The sequence below is a fragment of the Sander vitreus genome, chromosome 7 (assembly GCF_031162955.1).
Source record: "Sander vitreus isolate 19-12246 chromosome 7, sanVit1, whole genome shotgun sequence".
Taxonomy (NCBI): domain Eukaryota; kingdom Metazoa; phylum Chordata; class Actinopteri; order Perciformes; family Percidae; genus Sander; species Sander vitreus.
Genome location: NC_135861.1, coordinates 24,197,063 through 24,218,116, shown reverse-complemented (window position 1 = coordinate 24,218,116; position 21,054 = coordinate 24,197,063). Strand labels below are relative to the sequence as shown.

The following is a 21,054-nucleotide window of genomic DNA, read 5'->3' as shown; positions in this document are numbered from 1 at the left end:
CCTCAACATAAATACTGCTCATATTGTGGTGCCTTGTGTCTTCACTCTGTATGGAAGAGAGATGAAATGATTTAGGATCATTAAGCATGTTTAAAAAAAATAATTCCACCTATCCTTAAAATTAAAGTGCTGTTGTGTTTCTGTCTCACCTCTGACACTGAGGACGGTGGAGCACTCAGCCCGTCCGACGGCGTTCTCTGCAGTGATGGTATACTCCCCCATGTCTTTGGGGCCTACGCGGAGAATTAACATGGAGCAAACTCCACAGGTGTCGGAGATGTAATAGTTGGTATTGGTGTTTAGGCTGATGTGATTTCGATACCACGTGATGCGAGGTTTCGGATTCCCTTTCACTGCACAGCTCATGTAGCATTCATAGCCTTTGGGTGCAGTGTGAAGCTTCAAAGGTACAATGAAGGTTGGCGCACATCGCAAATCACAGTCCTTTCTGGTCGGTACGCTCACCACAAATTTTCCTACAAGAAATGAGAGACAGTAAGATTAGATTATTCCTGATAACGTGACTATTTGAGGTTTGTTTGAGATGCACAAACGCACCTTTCTTCTTCTCCGTCCCATAGGTTGGTGACTCTGACGGTGCAGATATGCCCATGTCGTTTTTGGCATACACCCGGAAAAGATATTCCCTCCCCTGCATGATATTGCAGACTGTGATCTTGTTATTAAAGAGTCTGTCAGCCACTGTGGTCCATGTGCGTTTGGTAGAGTCCAGTTTGGACACTGTGTAGTGGAGGCGGTCATCGCGCTTCTCATCAAGGGAAGGTTCCCAGGTCACTGTCACTGTGCCCGGCACATTTTCCTCCAGTTCTACCGGTCCAGGAGGCTTTGGATCATCTGTAACCACAATCAGTTTTACTGGCTCATCCAATAACATATCTTTGACATTGATGTAGCAACAGAAAACATACATCTTCATTTAAATTTTACCTGTGACCCTGACCTCTGTACTGAATGTTTCCTGTCCTGCAAGATTTTTCACCATAATGGAGTAAATGCCAGTATCAGAGCGCTCAGAGGAGGGGATTAGCAGCTGGGATGAGCCGTCAGAGTTACTGATGGTAATTCGCTTTGTCACTGGCCCATTGTCCTTTAGCCACATAATATATGGCCGTGGGGAAGCCTGTGAGAAAAAAACATTAGTATTAGTATTTTAGGCCTGAATGTAGTAACCTTTTGGGGTTGCCTCAGTGTGTTACCAATAATATAGTTAGGTATATAAGGTATGAATCTTACCTCAAAGTTCACTGTGATCCTGACAGAGTTTCCTGCCCTCACTACCATGAAGCTCTTCATCTTGTGGTTTGTGAACTTTGGCCTCACTAGAGTAATGAGCAAAAGCAATGACAAGTGCTTTGGAAAATATTTAAATTGACAAGGTTCTTACATATAGTGATAAGTTATAAAACATATATGCATTCTGTGTAATTCTATCCACAGAGTTACACATTTTGGAGACTAAGAAATGAATAGGGATTGACTCAGTACCTTGACAATATTTCTGTAATGTTGCATACTGAAATATCGTCGAGAAGCATTAAGAAAAGATAAATATTAAGAGCTATGTGAAACAGAATGGATTTTTGGAAAGTTTCAAAATGTTAATGCATACCGAGACATGTTGTTTCTTAAATTTCTATTGACATACCAGGTGAGGGCATCGCGAGGACATAGTTGGCCAGCTCCTCGGGAGCACTATCCCCTCCATCATTAGTCGCTATCACTCTCACCCAGTACATGTCCATGGACTTAAGGCCTTTCACAGTGAAGGAAGTCGTGATGATGATAGTGCTGTTACAGCGGGACCATTCAATGCACTCTGCAGGCCGAATGTCAACATAATATCCCTTTGCTTCATCCTGTATGCCTGGTTTAACCTCAGGTTTGGTCCAAGTCAGGACCAAGTGGCTGTAAGACGTTTCTGTCACCTTTAGGCTTGTAACTTTCCCAGGTGGCTCTGGGGTACACAAGTCATGCAATTCCAATCATCAAATGTTTTAATTTAAGCAGTTTTAATCAGATGAATTATAAAAATTCATAACAAATGTATACATGTTATCATTTATTTTAACGTTACATGATTTTATGATATGTACATGAATATATTTTTGCGCAATCTATCGTTTATTATTGGGTGTTTAGCTGGAAAACAGTTGCAATACTTACTCTTTGGATCCCGTGCAAATACAAACTCTGAGGGGTTGCTGGATTCACCAACTCCAGAGAGGTTTATGGCAGTGACTCTGAATTCATATTCCATTCCTGCCACAACATCTTTCACTGCATATTTCTTTTCTGGAAGTAATTTCAGAGAAACAACCACAACAAAACAATAATGTTATGGTCGTCAGTGCCATCAGATTGAGTCAAATACAAATACAGACCTTTTATTATTTCATCCATGGCATTGACAACGGTCCAGAGATTACTCCCCTTCTTGCGTTTCTCCAAAATATAGCCCAGGATACGTGAACCTCCTGTGTTACTTGGTAAAGCCCAGGAAATGTTGATGCATTCGTCATAGGCGCTGACCACCTTTGGAGGTGCTGGCGGGCCAGGAAAAGCTGAAACATGCAACAGAAGAAAAAAAAGGACGTGCTAGTAAAGGTTGTAGTCAGAGAGACAGAAAGACACTTTGCTTTTGTAGTTCTCGGTTTAGTAGCAATGCAGTATTGATTAAAAGGAATCTACCAATAAGATACTTCAGTTTAAGAATTTTGTTGTATTCTGGGTTTTGTGTTGATTTTACTCTAAAGATAAATCCCTTGCTTTTAGAAAAGTTAAGTACACATGTACACTTTATTATTCCTATTCTTGTTATTATTATCAGCCTCATGCTGAAATGATCAGTGTCTTAATTAATTAGTGAAGTGAAAGAAAATGAATCAACAAAAAATTTCAGGTGTAAGAATTTGCAGCTAATCTCTTATATACGAAAGAAAAAAAAAGGGTTTCGAGCTGTTGATTAGGAAAAAAAACAAGCAATTTGACTAAAGACAATAGCAGTTATTTACAGCCTTACATCCGCATTAGGTTGATAGAGAGACTGACTGTCTGGCATGACTAGTATTTACTTGTCTCATTCCTCACAATTTCTGTGATACACGGTGCATAAGAGAGAACATAGTACAGACTAGTAGCAATGGAGCACAGCAGGGGGCAGTAATGCCACTTAATCAACTGATGCTCTTTTCACAGAACATTGACATTCCACAGTAGGAAAAGCACAGTTGTGAATAATTTCATTAATGATGACTGAACTCCTGTACTGGCACACTTGAATATAATGTTATTAACAACACCTGTGCTTTTCCTACTATGACAAGTCAAATGTCTGCTGGGAAAAAAAGGTCTATATTGTGGTAAAAATGCCAAACTTTCATAGTCAGCAACGACACTACTTTTCCATTTGGATTCAGCGATGTCAGACCATGTGAGAGATATTATGTTCACCAGTCTCTGCTGATATTTGTTCTGATAGGCTATTTTGTTTACCGCTGCACACGTCACGCCCTTAATTGGCATAAGCCACACCTGCCTGGCTACCTGTTGAGGTGTTGAGGACCGAGTGGAACTGCTCCCAAATTTTGTGCTGGTGAGTAACTTTCTTAGTTAGAAATTAGTTAGAAAATGTTCTTTACTGACATGCAGCAGACGGATTCAGGACATAGGCTACAGATTAATATAGGCCTAACTGTCTTTGAATAATTCAGAATAAACGTCTTCAAAACAGTGGTCGTTTCGAAACGATTTGTGGGATTTAGGCTCGACAAAAATGGATGCTTAGCTAGCTCTGTAACGCTAGGCCTAGCGGTTACCGTTAACTACCTTCCCAATCCCTTAATTAATTAACCGCTAGTGCTAAAGTCTCAAATGTGTGTAAATGGAAGGCACGAACTGGCCAGTTTGCGCTCTATTTGTCTATTAGTATGGGTTTTATGTTAGGGTACACCTGCTAAGAAATGTAAACACATTGGGTTGAAACTGTCATTATCATTAAGTTAGCTAGCCACATTATTATATTGTTTCCACGTAGGCTAAGTTACGTCACTGTAGATTCTACAGTGTAGAAAGATATTTTAGTATCGAGTTAATACATCAATGATACTTCACCAGTTGCTGTGAATTATTTACAATGTATAATTAGAGATCTCTGCTATCCAAACTTTGTTTTCAAACAGCAACAACTTGTGGAGAAAAACTGGCTCTGGCCTTGGAGAGTACTCCTTCAGACTTCTAATGGACGACTTTTAAAGTTTCTTTGGAGTTTTAATAGACTGGTGAGACGGATGGCCTAAATGGAGAACTTCTACAACACATTGACTCCATGAAGGACGGACTGGTGGATGGAGTTTTTCAAGCAGACCTCAATAAGTAAGTGCATTATGTTATGTTTTGCAATGTGCTTGTAATATTGTTTTGTTTGTGTTGTGTCGGCCGCTGCGCCATACAGGGCCTGTGATTGTGGCCTTGTGCCTTCTCTGCTGGCTTTTTATTAGTTGGCTGTTGTGCCATCAGGAGGCTTAAATATGTGAGACTTTCTGTCTGTGACACATTCATAGATCCCAGTGAACATAGTGGACTATTTTAAGATCTGGAAAGGAAAACAAAGTGTTAGCCTACTTGTTAGTTGGCCTGATGTCTTTTACTTGCAAGGTTTAACCAGTCCCAAGGAAAGTGGAATTTAGCCCAAACGTTGCAGTCTTTGCTCTGTTGACAATGAAAAGTGACTGACTGATTATTTTGTTGCTGTGTGACTGGTCATTGGCAGATGTCTAGTCAGCAGTTTGGTATTGTGGGTGAATTTTAGATTAATTGATGGTGCCAAGAGAAAAATAGGCAGAGAAGCATTTCTTGTCATTTTACAATAAATGTGTTCATTTAGGTTTAACCTACATTAAACAACAAGTGAAAGCTCAGTAGTGCAGTTTATTATCTACTACATCCCTGTCCCCTTTGGGATTATAGATTAGTGGGTGGGTCAAACTGATCTGACAGATATCACACATGTACCAGTTTGGCTCACCTAGTGTGCCGGCTTGCATGTCATCAGTCTCCATCACTTCACTCGTACCCTCGGCAGTCACTGCCCGGATACGGTACCAGTATTTCCGGCCATGGTCCACATCTGTATCGCGGTAGCTGGACACAGCTGGGATTTCCCCTATTTTCTTCCAGGTGTTTCGTCCCACCTGCTGTCGCTCCATAATGTAGTTAATCACAGGTGAGCCTCCATCATCCTTTGGAGGCCTCCACCTAAATTCAATACATATAGCTGAGCTCTCAGTTACCTCTACTGGACCCAGGGGTGGAGTGGGTTTGTCTGAAACGCAAAAAAGCTCTAAGTTTAAAAAAATCCTTCCTAACTTCTTAAATGTGTGGGAGCGAATACTGCATTTATACTAGGGGAAACAGCATTTTCAATGGGAGATAACCATGGTGAAATTGACAGTTGTGTTGCTGGCAGCGATGGTAGCTCAGATGTAGCAGAGGTTTGAACATAATAACTTTAGTCAATCACTGAAATTCAAACACATCTTGAACCTGTCACATTATCACCAACTGGGATTCTGCTTCAAGTAGAACAAAAAACATTTTTTTTTTTTCCAGTTAGTGCGGTAGTTTGAGAGCTACAGATAGAAGTACCTAAATCTGTTGAGGCACAGATGGGCTCAGTGAAATGTGTCTCTCTTTCACTGAAGAAAAGACTGGCCTGATTTGTACAGTTATGTGGATGAGCTATGAAGCATTTAAGGACACTGCTGTTTGCTGTTAAGATCTTACAAGAGCGAGGTATTTCTTAGTTACTACAGAGCTTGCTGCACAAATCACATCCTCTGGCATTTATAACGATTAGGTTTTTCCTGAAGGAGTTAGATGTTGAGTTAATTATTTTCTTTGCGTTGGTCACATTTTTACATGTAGAAGGAAAAAAAAATCAGTGGGTGACAAAGATATATTTTTCTGTGTTGAATTTCTGCATTGTCCTTCATTGACTCACCAAGCACAATTAGCTGTGAAATTGCCTCAATGCAGCCATGTTCGTTCTTGAGCTTAATCTTGATCTCTCCACTGTCCTTCCTCTGGCATCTGCTCAGGAGCAGGCGGCTGTGACTTGCAGATTTCTCTATCTTTGTATTGTCTTCCAGGAGCTCTTCTCCCTCTCTGTACCACTTAATCTTTATGGGTTCATGGCCTACAAAATGGAGTTTGAAGATGGCGTTGTGCCCCACTTTAACTGTCACTGGCTCAGTGAAAGCACTCAGATCTTCAGGGTTAAACCTCGGGGGATCTACAAAGAAAGAGGCCAGTTAGTGTCATTTCAGTGTTTATATGTTATTCAGCTGTGATCTGATTGTAAATATAATAACCCCCCCCTTTCCAGTTATATTGCATCATGACAAATTCTCAAACCTTGGACATTGATCATCGCCTCTGTTTTACGTCCGTCTGCCTCAAAGCGGTATTTCCCAGAGTGCTCTTCCTTGCACCTGATTATGACTAATTTATGGATCGCACGATCTTTAGTGACACTGAAATTGTCATCTGGGGATATCTGAAAAGAAACAGACAGATATATTTAAAAAAAAAAAAAAAAAAAAACAGCAACGGTTAGTTATTTAAATCAGCAAGGGCTTGCTGACACAGGGCTTTGTGTCTGGCGCTGTTGTGTTGCAAAATATCTGGCTCAAAGTATCTAAACATCTGCCAAATGTTTGAGGTACACAGATGATCACATAACTGATGAAACCAGTGGTCATTTCCAGTTACTGCTATCAAGAAAGTGATAATGCGCTTTCTTAGTATTTGCCTGAGGAGAGAGAGAGGGGGTGACTTTCAGTGAAGGTCCCTGGCCGGATTCAAACCGTGACGTTGCGTTACATGTCTTGGGATCCTTTCACACCCAACCTGATTGGTTTTGTTCAAACAAATTCAGGTGTGTTCATCCATTAAATGCGGTTTGTTTGGGCTTGTTTGTTAATTTAAATTGGCGACGACTACTGAACCGAGACAGCTTGAAAAGTTGGGTCTCGCTGTTCAGAAAGTGATCTCCCGATCTGTGTTGCCTATATTTCACAAGATCAGTTTGATAACCATGGTAACGCATGTACAGTAGCCATCACTTTCTTAATAGATATTTCTCCTGATATATCAAAGTAAAATTAAATCAGAGTTGGGTTGATAATGTATTTTAGCAACCACGCAGCAACTATCCTTTAGTTATCACTCCGTTTGTCACTATTTTTCATATACAAAGCCCAGTTAGTCTTTCTTGAGAAGAAAATGATGAGCTTGACGAAACGACTAACCTTTTTGCCGTCTCTGAACCAGGCTCCCTCACAGTCTTCACTGCTGAGCTTGCATGTTAACTCAGCAGTCTCATTGATGATAGCGTTGACATCAGACAAACCACAGATGAAATGAACCCCAGGATCTAACATGCCCAACACAGTGAACAGTTAGGCACTATGATTATTTTGACTTGCATCCAAAAGCAAACCTATTCCACAATGATAGATGCATTAGCAATAGCTATTCTAATATAATGTTTTTTTTTTGTTTGTTTTAATTTATTTACATTTTCAGATAGTTTTCACTCTCTGCAGGGAGTTTTTTTGTGTTTCTGTTTCTTGCATGTGATACAATGTTTTTGCAACCTACTTTTCTTATTTGATGTGTATTGTTTTGTTGACTCTAGCCAAAGAAATCTGGCAGGAACATGCTCTGTCAAATAGCAAATCAATATGACAAAACAATTTGGCCTTGCAGTGTATATCTGCTTCTGGACAGGCTCCCTGCTGTGCCAAAGTAGCAAATGCTGTCATACGTAGTTATTTTTTGTACTGTATTTTATAGTTGAGCTGGGTATTGTTGTTATGGACTCGGTATCGTTAAAAAATATTCAAGACCAATATCGTGACTTTGATACCGGTTCCTAAACGATACGTTTCTCAATTCCAATTTATAAAACAAAAAGACATTGCATCTTTACACAGTATGGCACCAATTAAAATGTTTTTTGCAGCTCCATTATTAGGTCTTGGTAGAAGCATGCTGCATGCTTATTGGCTCACTGATGCTGATGACATTTACTTTAGAGGCAATTCGGTCGGTGCCTAAAAATATTGAATTCGGTACCCAGCCCCTAGTTAAGTAATAATTATCTTTTATGAAGCTTATAGTTCGTTGTAGCTGCATTAAAGGAGAATTCCTGTCAATTTCAACACATAGCTCTGTTTGGAAATTTGGAGTGCTGTCAGTAGCGAGAAAAATAAACAATCGGTGCTGCCTACACCGTGTTATCCTTCTGCTAGCGTTAACTAAGGATGCACTTTTTTGTTTTTTTCAGTCCCGATACCGATGCGAGGGCTTTGTGTATCTGTTGATACCCGATTCTGATACTGTTGTTGAATTAATAATAAACTGTTTACCTTTTGCACCTTATACCTTCCTTCCACCATGTGGAAGATACTAAAGGCACCAGACTTTCCTAACTAAGACAAAATAACATAGATGTAATGTATTGAATTCTTATTTATTTGTTATTTAAAAAAACAATTGTGCATTCAAATCGAAAATATAATGTAATCAAACTTCTTAAAATTAATTTAAATAATAATGGGCTTTTTATATAGGTTTATAATGGCTTATTCTACTGTCAGGAGTACATAGAATATCACAAACATTTTTAATGTCATCATGTTTACTAAAATCTTTGATTACTAAAGGGTTTGCTTGGCTCATCAACATTATACAATAGCATTGTATGAAGGAGAATCCATGAAACAGTTACAGAATCTAAACTTTTTTTCTGCAAAGTAGTAAAATAAACTCAAATCGAATGAATACACAAACAACTAACATTGTTTCCCTTTCAAAACAAAATGGTTGTAAGCTAGTTGTATAAACACTACCTTGGCCACAGGTAAGGTTGTAGTGGGCGACTGAACGTAGCTGCGCTGTCAGCCTCCTTCGCTGTTTGAATAATGTTAGTAGGTTGGCGGACGTATTTCAGCGAGGCAAGGCATCTTAAATCCAGTGTTTTAATCATTGCTCTGAACCCGTCTTTCTCAACGGTCTGTAGCAGTACCGTAGTTGGATTGCGTTCATAATGTTGCCACGCTGCATGCTTGAAGTGACAAGTCTTTCACGTTAGCACTGTAACGTTAGTACGACCGAGTAACATTGGAGCGACGGACAACAGTGGCTATATATATATATATATATATATATATATATATATATATATATATATATATATATATATATATATATATATATATATATATATATATATATATATAAACAAAAACCTTGCAACAACAGACTGCTCCTCTCTTGAGCATACATTGTTCTGGTGTATCTCCGGTGTTTCTTCATCCTCTAACTTTCTTCTCTGTTCTTGAATGTGCAGTAGTGACCAGAGCCTCTCCCAGCTTAACAGACTGTTATGCTACCTGGCTAGCTAGCAGCTATAACGTTACCCAACATGCCGTTCGGCGGTGTAGCTACATTTGTAAATGTGAAATTATTAGTGTTAGAAACTGTTTTTAAGTCACAAATTTGTATGTGCTATGGTGTTTTATCCTTTTAAAGAAAGTTAGTTATGGGTTATTAATTGTTGTGTTATAAAGTTATTACCATGAGTGAGAAGGGTACGCAGTTAACAGGGGTCCCAGTGCTGCGACGGTGAGGGAAAAAAAAACAACTGGATATTTTGTCAATATCGGGCCGATATCCGATCTTAATATCAGATCGGTGCACCACTAGCGTTAACACCCAACTAGGGGTGCACGATATATCGACTCAATATCGTTATCGCCATATCACGTTGTGCAATATTATACCGAAAGTCTCGCAATAATTACGCAATATTTTGTTTGCGTTGCATCCTGCTTGACATGTACCCAAAGAGTATAGAATCAACAAGAGGCGGAACTCAATAGAACGTTGTGTTACATTCAGTCCAAGATGGCAGCAGTTCCATTGAGTTTCCCCTCTTGCTACGTCTATACTCTTTGATGCACCTCTCGAAAAATACACATCACTTGGTAGCGTTGTATTTCCCCCAACTCATTTCCTGGTTCTCCTTCTCCATAAACAACATGAAATCAAGGACAGGGTTAACTTTTCCTGCTCCAGATTTCCCACCGTGGTCAGAAAGAACAGGGGAGACACTTTGTTTCTCTCACTAAGACTCTAGAGTCGCTACTCACGCCGAAGAAAATCGCTGTCACTCTCTCACTTCTTCCTCGCTCTACCCCACACACACACACACACACACACACGCCGGCTGGACGCACACACCAGAGCACGTATAAACATCAGCTGCGTGGAGCCTCCGCAGAACCATAAAATGAAGCGAAAGAAAAGAGGACCTAAAGAGAGAGCGAAGAGTGGAGCAAAAAGAACACAAAAGTAAGAAAATGAGTGTTGCTCTGGGAGATGATGAAATAACAGAGATTGAAAGGAAACTTTAGAGGCCAAAAGTAACCTACAGTCACATTCTCTACAAAAGAGAGCGACATGCACTCGCTTGTGGGAGCTCCTGGGCGTGCCTATCCCTGGTTGCTTGGCAACAGTAAACAGAAATTCTCCGGGGCTACCTTAGATTACTTACTTAAAAAGTTACTTCAGAGGTATTGTTAAGTCACAAAAACAATGTTTTTGGATTTAAAAGTATTTATTTCTTGATAAAAGTAACACAATATATGAGATTAAATGCCAAACATATCAGATATATACATAAATACGATGTCCTGAAGCGTTTTCCGCCATCTTGAATTCTTTTCTTCGACCTGCTCGAGCCACTGACATAAGTCACGCTGCCTTCACTCTGATTGGCAGTCGCTCGTGGCCAAATGGCCACTCCCAGAGTGATAGAGAGAGACCTTATATATTTTTATAATCTCTATGACCTTTATATGGCTCTGGCCACTCCCATTGAAAATGAATGGTAGCTGTCAGTACCCGATCCGTAACGCCTGTAAGCTCCGTTCTGCCCATGCGCAGAATTGGGCGCAGAAACTCGACGTGTTTTCCGACACTGCCTGATCAGTTCTTCACTTGCACGAACACCGGCAAACTTCACAGCTCTATGCACGCATTGGCGTAAGGACGTTTGGACATTTCTGGTTACTGGAAGAAAACATTAGACAGTGACAGTAGACCGTTATGATGGCAGAGATGAAGTTTACAAGGTGTTTGATGGAGTTGCCTAAAGTATCTGTTATTGATATACGGAGGGTCGTCTGGCCATCCAGTACAACACCATGTAGCAAATTAAATAAAGGCTTCAAATTTTACGTTTCATCATTTCTTTGCAACTTTGAAGGTAATTTGCTAACGCTAGCTAGCCTGAGCTAGAAGCCTTGCTTTGGTGTTTGAAGTCATGACTCCGTCCTGCTTCAGGTTAATCATGCTTCAAATAAAGTTTAAGCATGCGTATACCTCTCACTTCATGTGTTTGTACTTCGATGAAAGTATCAGGTAAAATCAGGGCTACAAATGAGATCTCTGTGAGAGACCAGCAAACTATTATGTAGCTCAATGCTGGACATTTCACCCCAAATTCTGGTCACTTTACTGTATTTTTGTATTTGTTTAGTATTTGGTTTAGAAGCCTTTATTGGTGATTTTTTTTTTTTTACGGTACAAAGTCCTGCTACATACGTACATGTATAGCTAGCTATATATGCTCCGCTGTGTCGCGTTAGCATGCAGCTACAATAGTTAGCTATGAGTATGCTAACGTTAGATTGTAGTGGAACGAAGCAGCACTTTCTAACGTCAAAAATCGCAGATAAAGGCTTCTGAACCAAACACTACACAATCGGACATGTTTCAGCAGGAATGTGACCCGGAATTGGGGAGAATTTAACAACATTGCCAGCTAAGATGACATGTTTACTGCCGTTAGCATGTAGCTACTATAGTGGTATACAGCAGTGGTGGCTGGAAGAGCTGTCATCCCGTCTTCAAAAGGACACGTATGTACGTTTACACTTCATCGCATTAATAATAAACATTCTATGGTTATTAGTCAAGACTAAGTATTAAAAGTAAAAACAAACAACACAACAACGACGTCGCTACACGGTTTTGGATCAGTGACGAGTCTCGATTGTCTGTAGCTATGACTATTGTATAATAAAGATATTTAATAAAGTTGTGATGTTTGGTCGTAAAGTGTTTCAACGCATGCATGGTACAAATCGCACAGGGACATTGTTAGTTTTCTACTACATAATTGTGCGCATGCGCAGAACGGATCTTACAGGCGTTACGGATCGGGTACTGACAGTAGCCTGTCGCTTTGTCTCTGTCTCTTGTAGCTAATGTGACTGCAGGGTAATGCCTCCTCCTCGGTAGTTTGGAAATACTTTGGCTTTAAGCCAACATGTGCATCGAATGTGCAAGATGTGCATTGCATTGTTTTTTATACTGTAGTGTATATACAACTAGTACAACATGTCCTGTTCTATAGATATGCTCTTTATTTATTTTATACTGTCCAACCAGTAAAACATGTCCTGTTCTGTAGACACATGTTGTACCAGTCCAATATGACAGTCAGTTGAAATAAAGTAGGTAGTAAGAAAACTTGTTTTATTTGTTATAAATCTATTTTGATGCGTTTTCCCATAACTTTGGTAATTTGACATGTTTTAAAAATATCGAAATTAATATCTATCGCAATATTCATTATTGATATCGCAATATCACATTTTTTCAATAGCGTGCACCCCTACACCCAACAGGCTTAAACAGGTCAAGTTTTAAACGTGTTTTTTAGCCTCTAAACATATTTGAAATGTCATTACAAGTGCCTACCCGTGTGCAATGATTCCCTCCGAGGGAACACAGCAAATTTGACTGGAATATTGGATTGTATGAGTTTAACAATCGACTAGTGTGCACTGGCTGGATTAACACAACTTTTATGCCTTTCTGTCACATCTACTGCAGTCAGATTCGCTGTGTTCCCTCGGAGGGAATCATTGCACACGGGTAGGCACTTGTAATGACATTTCGAGCATGTTTAGAGGCTTAAAACACGTTTTAAAACTTGCCCTGTTTTAAGCCTGTTGGGTGCTAATGCTAGCAGGGGGATAACACGGCGTAGGCAGCACCGATTGTTCAGCGCTCCAAATTTCCAAACAGAGCTACATGTTGAAATTGACTGGAATTCTCCAGTCCAAGCTCCAAGCTCCTAAGTCAGAGCAAAAATACAAAAATGTTCTCAGTATATACAGACTCTATATAAAGTTAAGGGCACTATACTAATATCTTGAAAATTGTAACCATAAGAAGTTATACATATAACGAAAAAAAAAAAAAATTGAAAAAAAAAAATCGGTTCAAGCTCTACTGATTGAAAATCGATTCATATTTAAAAAATGGATGGATAGATACTTTATTGATCCCCAAGGCGAAATTCAAGGTCCCAGTAGTTTACAGACATCACATACAACATACATCATAACAGGATGTTAAAATGACAAATAACAAATCCACATGAATAATATGGACAATAAAAGATACTGAATAAACTAAATAAATAAAAAATCCATGTACTAAGATATGTATGTAGTAACTACATTTTACATACTGTGAATCGTTTTTTTTTTTGTTTTTAATGGAAAATCGTTTTTGAATCAAATCGATATTGAATCGTGAGCCTAAAAATCAGAATCGAATCGTGACATTTTCTGAATCGTACACCCCTAATAACCACAAGGTATACTTAGTGATGTGTAATGTTGTACTGAAAAGATTAGTGTATTAATTGATTATTTGATTACTGGATCAACAGACACAGATACATCCAGTTGGAGCTGCTTCCTGTAAGGTTACTTACCAATCACCACATCTTCTATCATTGGGCCTTGTCTTTTATGCCTTGAATGTGTGGCAGTGCCAGTTGCATCTTCAGAATTGTCACACTTATTGTAGTCTTCAGGACATGTATTTTCACCTTTTTAAAAAAATAAATAAATAAATAAAATCTATATATTCAGCCTTGAACTTGACAAACACTTTACGTAATTGAAGTTTGTTTGAAATTATTTCATCATAATGGTATCCGAAGGTGCACAAATTATGTTTACAATAATGAGTTATACAGTATGTGGGGCTAATTAAAGGTCCAGTGTGTAACTTGTTTAGTTGTTCATTATCAAAATCTGTGTTGCCCGTCCACAAACTTGTCCTTTTTCATGAATATTTACCACCACCATCAATTCCAAGTATTCCTTTTTGGCTTGAAATTTTACATTTGCTTTCGCATGAACTGGGGTAGATGCTCCATATTCATGCACCATCTTGAAATACGTTAGCCGGTAAGGGACATACAAGACATACTGCTCGCTTTTCGCTGTCGCATGATAAACTCACGTGCTGCTAATGGGTATCGTAGCTTGCCGGCCCTGGCAAGTTTGAAGGAAACATGGAGGACCACACGTATTCAAAATCCAAATTTCAGGAACAGGGGTCTTCTTCTTCGCCCAGAAAAAGGATAGTGAAAAGAGCAAGAGACCGGCTTTTTGAAGCGTGAAGGCTACCGTAGCTGTAATATGTACTTTGAATTGTGTGGTGCGAGAGAGTTGATTGCGGTATATGATCTCAATGCTAGATGGGAGAAATTCCTACACATTGGACCTTTTTTTAAACTAGTATGAAATCTCTTTACAAATGCATTACACATACGTACTTAAACAGACAGAAAACCATGCCGATAAAGCTAGAACTATTTATCCCTGTACACAACAACAATATATAAGTTTATGGGTCCTATGTCACCTTCCAGTCATAAAAAGAACACATGGTGGAAAGATATGAACTGCCTAAGAGAGAAACAATTATTTCTGGCCATTAACCCACACTACATTTTGATACAATAATGTATCACTTCAGGTCCCTTACCGTTGACTGTTTTTTGTGGCTGCTGGCTTTGCTTTGAACAACTTGAATGCATGACTTGGCCGGTAGAGTCCTCATTCTCATCACCGTCACTTGCTGCATCCTCACTTTCATCGTCATCGTCACTTGCTTGTCCATTTGGATCTTGCTCTAGAAGCAGAGCAATTCAGACCAGAGACATCTCGCTGAGTTCACACACCCATCCAAAGATGATCCTCATGCTACTTCACAAATGAATCATTAAAACAAAGCACAATCTCTCCACCAGTCGGGTGAATTTTACTAACATTCAAAACATTACACCGAATTGAAGACAAAATAGTGCTCATAGCAATGTGCTAGATGCTCACTCAGCTTTGTACACTTAACTCTCCTTAGATTAGACACAGAGGTATCACAAAGGAAGCTCAAACTAGTGATTCATGTTGAAAAAACAGACTAAAGAAAAAGGACACATGTTATCATTGTACATTAAATGGAAATGGTCAGATCACATGCAATAATTCTGTCTGTACTATAAAACAAATCTGAAGTGACTTAACCCGGGGGGGGTAACTGTGGTACATATCCTGCATGCAGTCAATATGCTCGCTGTTGCTTCTTACCAGATGCATGCTGTTTCCATTGGACCTTCCTTGTGCGCCTTGGACGTCTGACGGACCCAGTAGAGTCTTTATTTCCATAAGAATCAGCCACTTCATTTTGACTTGTGGCAAATGTTTGAATCTGGTTGAACTCTACATCAACGCTTTTGCTGCTGGACTCTGCATACGATCAAAAGAAGGATTAATGCTTTAGAAAATTTAGTTTGAAAAAACACATTTCGAAAAGTGTTGTCAATCATAAGGAAGTGGAGTTTACCATTTACATAAATATGGATATTAAGAGGTACATTTTCTACATGTTTTACCAATTTGTTTATGTTCTGTTTCTTGACCATGTTTTATGCATCTTAAATTATTGGTAGATCCAGTGAAGTCCTCATTCTCTTCAGAATACCCTCCTCCAGAATATCCTTCTTCATTGGTATCTGTGGTATGTCAAATATAATAAAATAGTTTTAATTTTTTTTTTTTTTACCATTCAACCTTTTCTCATCTTGTGTGAAACTTCCCTGGACCACTTTAGCTAGCCTAATATTATAGTCATGTTTAGGGCTGGGACGGTTACCGCTGGTCTGAGCTGTCACCGTCATCACCGCAAAAAAACATTTGGCCTGCACATGTGTGCACGTCGTGTCTAATGACATGTATTCATTGATTCTAATGACATGGATTGTGTCTCATGACATGGATTCAAGGTTTTCTAAACAAAACTTATCAAAAGATGGAGCAAATCCGACCTTTCGCGAGCGCAATATTCCATGACGCATAACATTCCATTCGTGTTGACTATTATGCCTATATGCGAGAGTACCTGTGTAATGTCTTGTATCGGAGAAATGTCTTTCCTACTGTAATACACACGGCAGGAAAGGCAAAGACATTTCTCTGTTCTCAGCTGAGGTAGACACATTAACGTTACAGCTGTAGTGTTTACCATTGCGCATTAGCCTAGCAGCTAGCGGAGTTTCCTTCTGTTTATAGCTTTATCCCGATAAAATGGCACGGTTGAATTTCAGCCTACGTGCACGTTTCGTAGCCTAAAACGGAGCGGCTTATATTGGTAGAGAAAGCAACAAGTTAGCGAACTGCCGAGTCACCGTCTCTGCTCTGTCTGCTCAGCTGCTAGATGGGCTGCACTTGGGCAGCAACATGTAAGGTTTAAGCCAATGTTTTTCGGGGGTGACACCATTCACTTTACTGGCAGTATTGACAATAGATAAAGCCACCGTGTCTTGAGAAGATCTATCTTGTTTTATTGTTTACTTTTAACCATCTTTGCTATCTCTTTTTCCTCACAGCGACACTCATACGCTGCTCTCCTTGCGCGACCACACGGGCACTGACATCATTCACTTAAAGCACCCTGCCATTCTCGCTCTAACTTATGCTACTCTCGTAAGGGGGTTGCGGTATACCGCTCTACCGTGGGAATTTCTTGCTTTTCAACCCGCAGTAAGAAAAAATCTATACCGTCCCAGCTCTAGCCATGTTCACGTTACCTGGTCGGCCATTTAAATTTACAGCTGTAATTTGATTACAACTTTTTAAAGGCATCACATCTAGTAATGACCTTAGCAAAATATAGATATGCTGTTTTTCTAATATACTGTATGGTAAAAAGTAGGCCCAAAACAATAAGATGCTGAATTAGGTGGTAAACAGCTGATCATTTATCATCAAGACTCATAAACTCTGACCATATGATAAAAGGTCTTTTTCTCAGGATGTCACTAAAGGGCAAAGGCCATCTTATAGCTGACATCCATTAATGTTATAAATGAATAAACTCTGAAGTAGCAGCAACTCTGTTTTGATCATAAACACAAATTGTAGCCACCTCGGACTACTCACTGTAGTGCAGATGGTGAAAATGCATTGTTAGGCATCGATCGACTTTACCTGTTACCTTGTCAAAATCCCTTTGACCTGATCTGGTGTGTTTCTTGTTCTTGGGGTCATCTACTATCAGTTGTGCTCCTGCTCGTGTTACACACCCTGAAGCATCTAATATAGTTTCTGGGCCGTCGCCTCTTGAGTTGTTGACCTTGGCTTGCCCTTTGCTTCCTGTTGGCTCAGACAGGGCACTGGTTTTCGCGGCATTAAGCTTGTCCTTTACTGCTCCGTTGTATTTACCCGGTCCAGTGACTGCACTTATTACACCATCACCATCTCTTCCACTTGTGGTCAACGACTTTCCTTCCTTCAATTGTACTTCTCCGTGTTTTGCTTTTACGGCTGCTAAAATTTTCTCCATCTCCTCTCGGTTTTTTATTTGTTGCTCTCTGGCCACCTTCTCAAGATCGATCTGTGGTCCACCAGCCAAGGCAGTTTTACAAGCTCTCTTCTGTCCAGCAGATCCAGGCTCACTCTCAGCTTGGAGGATATGAAATACAACATGCATGACACAACTCACATTTATTTGTGAAAATCATCACTCATAATTATGGCAGCAATTAGGATCACTTCAGCACACATTGACAAATTGGTTACTGGTACATTGTACTGTAAGGTGTTACCTTGAACAACCAGCCAGGCACTGCAGGATGTAATGCCAGCCACAGCTGAATATATGCCTTTGTCCAGCTGGTTGCAGTCCCTGATCAGCAGCCGGTGGATCAGTTTGTGGTCTGACACGGTTATGCTGTATTTCTCTCCATCCTCCAGGGCGCTGCCCTTGCCCATCCATGTGATCTTGGGTAGTGGGTGAGTCAGGACACACGCAAAGAGTGCATTGTCTCTTTCTGGAGCTTTAAGATCCTGAATTTTAATAACAAAGTCCACATTGGAAACTGTAAAAGCAACACAAAAAAAGTCAGTGAACCTATCTAACCATATATTCAGTTTCTTACACAAAGCTATTACAATTAATAGGAGAGATGTAAAGACTCACGCAATGTGTTTGTGTGTAAAGTATTTCATCTCTGAACTAGAAACATCTATACGTAAACTGAAACCAACCTTTTGTCACCTCTTCCACAAGTCATTTAGCTAATGCACGGCGTAAAATCATTAATTAAGCGAGGCAATTAATTACTGTACAGGACTTTCTTCCTTTTGCCAGTGTGATTAGTGAAAAAAAACTGTCTTTGCCAAAAGGGTAATAGTAATCTTGCCAAATGTAAGATTTTCAGAAATTGAATATTTAAATGTTTCAACAGTTTAAATCCCAACCACTGTTCCTTTCTTGAACCTACGTTTAAACTCGGTAGAGAGAAGGGTGACGTCTTCATCCACCAGATTCAGCTCTGTGTCGAGGAGGTTGACCTTTTCATCCACCCATTCGAGCCCGTTGCCCTTTTGCATCAGGCCCTTAATATTAAAATCCTTTGTCCTCCCAGCACTCTTAATGCTGTGTTTCTCTGTTACCTCCTTATCATAAGGAATCGCACCATCCTACCAAGTACACAAAAGAGTTACAAACAATTCATTTATATTCTGACTAGGGGAAAAAATCCTTTCAATGTATTGTATATTGTGCAAGTTTAATTGGAAAATGATTTATATTTTCCAGTTTGAAATCAGAACAATCTAGAAGTAAATAAGTTTGACACCAACATGGCACTTATCCACTAATTTCTTCCAAAATAATGGACACTCAATAATTCACAATAATAGTTTGCAATAAATTGAGGTTTACTTAGTAAGGCTGCCCCTTCCTAAAATAAAATTATGGGTAAATATAACGCACTATATAGTAAAAAGGGAGTGATTACAGACAAATCGGTGTAATACTACAGCTAAATGGATCTTAATCTGTCATATGTGTAACTTTAAGCTTAATTTCCAGATCTAATGAAGCACATGTTTGTTTTACATAATTATACCTGTTTTCTGATACTGACAAGAGATGGAAACAGCTGACTGAGATGGGAGTCAGATGTATCGGGGTAAGAATTATGAGATGAAATGAGCAAGAAAAATGGATAATACATTTTCATGAGTCAATATTTCAAATGCAGTTCTTGCTCTGATTTTGACTGATAACTGTTTGAACTGATAAACTAATAGGTGTTACAACACATATGCTATGTTTGGTGAAAATTCAGAATGAACATGAGTTTAATCAGTGCTAGATGTCTTCTGTGAAATGACAAATCCGACATAGCTTAAGAACTGTATTGATAACTTAGCTGAAGGTAATGATCTTCTTTGAAAGCTGACAATCTTCATACCTTACACTTATTTTGCACCCTCTTCTTTTTCTTCTCTTCCAGTTTCTTGAGAATCAAATGTAAGTCTGCAACACCAAACTCCGTACAGATGCGCTCATAGTCTTTCCTGTCAGCTTCCAGCATCGCGTCCCAAAATCTTTCATCAGTTTCCTCTTCTGCTTTTTTCTCTACTTTACTAAAGGGATTGGGCAAACATTGAAAATGTTTATGGCCAGACAAATCTCAATGATAAAATGCCCACACATGCAGAAATATTTGGTCCGATATTTTAATGTCATTATCACTGTTTTCTTACTTTCTTCGCAGCAATTTTCTGAAGTCTGATGGATTCTTTGAAGCTGAAAGCAGCAAAATCAGCTCAAGATTGATAGTCTTTTGCAGCTTTACAGTAGATTTGAAGTCAGAGAAAACTATGGGGGTTTTTCCGATAAGTATTTAAATTAAAAGAAGTGTTTACAACATTACAATCAGTCCTTCCAGAAAAATGCAAAAAAAATTGTGATTGTTGCAGGCAAAAATCCTTGATTATGCGGCACGTTTTCTTAAAAAATGCGATGGAATATGCAGGATATTTATGCAATTTTATGCGATGAAATTGCGGGAACTTGCAAAAATTTCAGTTTCATCATGGCTTCATCGCAGGGTTTGAAGCTTTTCGATGATGGTCACGTAATTTATGTCACTTCATAACGTTCCCATGGCAGCAGGGGAAAATGGCTGCTCTTGCGTGACGTAAAGACAACATTTTTCAACTTGTGACTTTTTTGCAATGAAAATGCGGGGATTATGAAATCATGCAAGCCCCGTATATTTTGCATGGAAATCGGCAATTTATGCGGCGAAAGTGTGGCGTATTTGAAAAAATATAAATATGCGGACTTTGGCTGATTATGCGATCGCATAATCAGTTTTTGTGGAGGGACTGTACAATGCCAATTACAGACTTTAGGACTCCCTGCCATGCACAATCGAAACCAAATTTCACAATTCTGTGTTGAACTCTTACCCTCAATCACATTTAATGTTGTTGTGCAGACAGCTTTGCCATACTCGTTGGTAGCGTAACATTTGTATGTATCCGTTTCAGCACCAGTCACTTTGATAATCTAGAAATACAAATAACATGGCAAGTTATCAGATGCACAGATTAAATTCACACATTTTCAAACCGTTTTACTGTGTTTTTTTAAAAACTTGGTATGAGCAGTAACTACTCAAAAGACTTTTACTGTTTTGTGAAATCATTTAGTCATTCACCTCTAATATATGCTCTCCAGTCGATTCATCATATTTACTCTGAAATTTGTCCTTGTCTGAAATAGGCCCTTTAGTTCTTC

The 21,054-nt window shown here is 39.2% G+C and overlaps 1 protein-coding gene across 1 annotated transcript; it reads right to left on the bottom strand.

The window, feature by feature from the left end:
• Positions 1 to 41: 41 nt before the first annotated feature.
• On the bottom strand, positions 42 to 19,840 carry LOC144520212 (immunoglobulin-like and fibronectin type III domain-containing protein 1). The gene is made up of 19 exons (XM_078253880.1): positions 19,718 to 19,840; positions 18,740 to 18,938; positions 18,062 to 18,334; positions 17,445 to 17,918; positions 15,546 to 15,704; positions 14,944 to 15,090; positions 13,880 to 13,948; positions 7,322 to 7,453; positions 6,433 to 6,564; positions 6,020 to 6,310; positions 5,045 to 5,341; positions 2,403 to 2,582; positions 2,185 to 2,313; positions 1,667 to 1,975; positions 1,255 to 1,340; positions 949 to 1,141; positions 559 to 855; positions 150 to 476; positions 42 to 46 (listed from the first exon to the last, which is right to left on the bottom strand). The coding sequence occupies exons 1-19, from the start codon at positions 19,838 to 19,840 to the stop codon at positions 42 to 44; spliced, it is 3,822 nt and encodes a 1,273-aa protein (XP_078110006.1).
• Positions 19,841 to 21,054: the final 1,214 nt, after the last annotated feature.